The sequence below is a fragment of the Portunus trituberculatus genome, chromosome 41, assembly GCF_017591435.1.
Source record: "Portunus trituberculatus isolate SZX2019 chromosome 41, ASM1759143v1, whole genome shotgun sequence".
Classification (NCBI taxonomy): domain Eukaryota; kingdom Metazoa; phylum Arthropoda; class Malacostraca; order Decapoda; family Portunidae; genus Portunus; species Portunus trituberculatus.
This window is the reverse complement of record NC_059295.1, coordinates 37,588,039-37,591,739: the sequence shown is the minus strand read 5'-3', so window position 1 is coordinate 37,591,739 and position 3,701 is coordinate 37,588,039. Positions and strand designations below refer to the sequence as shown.

Below are 3,701 nucleotides of genomic sequence, written 5' to 3'. Positions count from 1 at the left end.
TTATTGTATGTTATGATTGCTGGCAATAACGTTCTTTTATTGCAAATTCTAATAGCTAAATGAACACAACCACAACGAAACCATCGAAAATGCTGGCATCTGAACGCATGAGCCTCAAACGTTTTTAAAGGTACTAGATACAACAAACGGAGGTTGGAAGCCTGCACGACTGTCAAACTAAGTTACCAAATCTTAATAGCCCTCGAATCATAACAAAGTGCATAATTGGCCCTCGAAAGTGTTTGAGTTTGACATCCCAGATGAAAGCCCTTATTCACCTATCCGAATATATACAAGAAGTAAACTAACTTGTGAAACTGCCGCCCTATCAACTTATCAAGGCGTCCCAAGCCATCATAGAGTGGCAAGTATGTGGCTCTTGTGAAATTGTAATAAAATGATGATGTTAATGATGATGAGAGTAATTATAGATAACTCTCTCTCTCTCTCTCTCTCTCTCTCTCTCTCTCTCTCTCTCTCTCTCTCTCTCTCTCTCTCTCTCTCTCTCTCTGTCTCCTCCTCCTCCTCCTCCTCCTTCTTTTCTTCCCTTCTTCTTCTTCTTCTTCTTCTTCTTCTTCTTCTTCTTCTTCTTCTTCTTCTTCTTCTTCTTCTTCTTCTTCTTCTTCTTCTTCTTCTTCTTCTTCTTCTTCTTCTTCTTCTTCTTCTTCTTCTTCTTCTTCTTCTTCTTCTTCTTCTTCTTCTTCTTCTTCTTCTTCTTCTTCTTCTTCTTCTTCTTCTTCTTCTTCTTCTTCTTCTTCTTCTTCTTCTTCTTCTTCTTCTTCTTCTTCTTCTTCTTCTTCTTCTTCTTCTTCTTCTTCTTCTTCTTCTTCTTCTTCTTCTTCTTCTTCTTCTTCTTCTTCTTCTTCTTCTTCTTCTTCTTCTTCTTCTTCTTCTTCTTCTTCTTCTTCTTCTTCTTCTTCTTCTTCTTCTTCTTCTTCTTCTTCTTCTTCTTCTTCTTCTTCTTCTTCTTCTTCTTCTTCTTCTTCTTCTTCTTCTTCTTCTTCTTCTTCTTCTTCTTCTTCTTCTTCTTCTTCTTCTTCTTCTTCTTCTTCTTCTTCTTCTTCTTCTTCTTCTTCTTCTTCTTCTTCTTCTTCTTCTTCTTCTTCTTCTTCTTCTTCTTCTTCTTCTTCTTCTTCTTCTTCTTCTTCTTCTTCTTCTTCTTCTTCTTCTTCTTCTTCTTCTTCTTCTTCTTCTTCTTCTTCTTCTTCTTCTTCTTCTTCTTCTTCTTCTTCTTCTTCTTCTTCTTCTTCTTCTTCTTCTTCTTCTTCTTCTTCTTCTTCTTCTTCTTCTTCTTCTTCTTCTTCTTCTTCTTCTTCTTCTTCTTCTTCTTCTTCTTCTTCTTCTTCTTCTTCTTCTTCTTCTTCTTCTTCTTCTTCTTCTTCTTCTTCTTCTTCTTCTTCTTCTTCTTCTTCTTCTTCTTCTTCTTCTTCTTCTTCTTCTTCTTCTTCTTCTTCTTCTTCTTCTTCTTCTTCTTCTTCTTCTTCTTCTTCTTCTTCTTCTTCTTCTTCTTCTTCTTCTTCTTCTTCTTCTTCTTCTTCTTCTTCTTCTTCTTCTTCTTCTTCTTCTTCTTCTTCTTCTTCTTCTTCTTCTTCTTCTTCTTCTTCTTCTTCTTCTTCTTCTTCTTCTTCTTCTTCTTCTTCTTCTTCTTCTTCTTCTTCTTCTTCTTCTTCTTCTTCTTCTTCTTCTTCTTCTTCTTCTTCTTCTTCTTCTTCTTCTTCTTCTTCTTCTTCTTCTTCTTCTTCTTCTTCTTCTTCTTCTTCTTCTTCTTCTTCTTCTTCTTCTTCTTCTTCTTCTTCTTCTTCTTCTTCTTCTTCTTCTTCTTCTTCTTCTTCTTCTTCTTCTTCTTCTTCTTCTTCTTCTTCTTCTTCTTCTTCTTCTTCTTCTTCTTCTTCTTCTTCTTCTTCTTCTTCTTCTTCTTCTTCTTCTTCTTCTTCTTGTTGTTGTTGTTGTTGTTGTTGTTGTTGTTGTTGTTGTTGTTGTTGTTCTTCGTCTTCTTATTCTTATTCTTATTCTTATTCTTATTCTGCTTCTTCATGATCATTATCATCAACATCTAATGCTAATTTTCCTTCCATTCTAGTATTTGAGAAGTTGGACAAACGTAATAAATTCGTATAACCCTGCCAACCTAACCATGCCAACCTAACCATGCCAACCTAACCATGCCAACCTAACCCTGCCAACCTAACCATGCCAACCTAACCATGCTAACCTAACCATGCCAATCTAACCATGCCAACCTAACCATGCCAACCTAACCATGCCAACCTAACCATGCCAACCTAACCATGCCAACCTAACCATGCCAACCTAACCTGCCAACCTAACCATTCCAACCTAACCATGCCAACCTAACCATGCCAACCTAACCATGCCAACCTAACCATGCCAACCTAACCATGCCAATCTAACCATGCCAACCTAACCTGCACTGCACTCGGGTAGCTAACTTTTTCCACTCTCTTCCTGTGAGGAGCATCAGGCTTCTTGTTTGTGTCGGTGTCTCGGAGTGCACGGGGGTGGCGCGGCAGGTATGCACGGTGAGGCAGTGAGTGGCAGGTGTGCACGGTGAGGCAGTGAGTGGCAGGTGTGCACGGTGAGGCAGTGAGTGGCAGGTGTGCACGGTGAGGCAGTGAGTGGCAGGTGTGCACGGTGAGGCAGTGAGTGGCAGGTGTGCAGGCAGTGAGTGGCAGTGAGTGGCAGTGTGTGCACAGTGAGGCAGTGAGTGGCAGGTGTGCACACGGTGAGGCAGTGAGTGGCAGGTGTGGGTCGGTGAGGCAGTGAGTTGTGCACGGTGCAGTGAGTTTCAGTGAGGCAGTGAGTGTGGGCTTGCAAATGCTTCAAATGCTTACGAAGTTTTCAATTCGCGTTATGAAAGTCTTTGAACGAGATTTGATTTTGCACTTTCTTTATTCATTCATTTATTTATTACATTTATTTGTTTCTTGTATTTATTTATTTATCTATATATTTATTTCATTTATTTATTTATTAGTCTTTTTTTTTTTTTGTATGTGTGTTGGTGCTCATGGGTTTACGTTGATGTGATTCGCGATGGAAACTGAACATTCATTCTCGTCTATGCATGCATGTATGTACACACACACACACACACACACACACACACACACACACACACACACACACACACACACACACACACACACACAAACACGGCGTGCGCGCGCGTGCACTTCCGCGGATCTGGGATTTGCTGAGGCGCATAAGAACTTAAGGAGAGGAATGACATGTTCTGCCGCACTTCAAATTGTTGTTCATCCGAATGATAAATAAAAGAGAGAGAGAGAGAGAGAGAGAGAGAGAGAGAGAGAGAGAGAGAGAGAGAGAGAGAGAGAGAGAGAGAGAGAGAGAGAGGAAAATGAAGACTTTTTGAGTGTTGCCTAGTTTTGACTCCTGAACGTTTGTGAAACTTTTTTCCGAGTTCTTTACAAGAGAATGTTTTTTTCTTCAAGTTGGTGTCTTCTAGTGGCATTCCTCTCCGCATGCACGCTCTCCTTGAAGAAAGTTTTATGAAGTTTGTTAGCGGGTATATATCTTTTTGTTCCTTTTTCTGTTTATTTTCCCTTTTGGTGTACAAAGAGGAGGTTTTAAGACATTTCTCATATATTAGATCATTCTTTTTTACTATCCTGTAAGGACTGGAACCTTCACTGGACCTTTTTTTTATTATTATTATTATG

The 3,701-nt window shown here is 39.4% G+C and overlaps 1 protein-coding gene across 1 annotated transcript; it reads left to right on the top strand.

Moving 5' to 3' along the window:
• Nucleotides 1-1,125: 1,125 nt before the first annotated feature.
• LOC123517143 (uncharacterized protein DDB_G0271670) lies at nucleotides 1,126-1,785 on the top strand (the record flags this gene model as incomplete). Its single annotated transcript, XM_045277094.1, has 1 exon — nucleotides 1,126-1,785. A coding segment is annotated over one exon (660 nt), but the record flags the coding sequence as incomplete, so codon positions are not given.
• Between the last annotated feature and the right edge of the window lie 1,916 nt (nucleotides 1,786-3,701).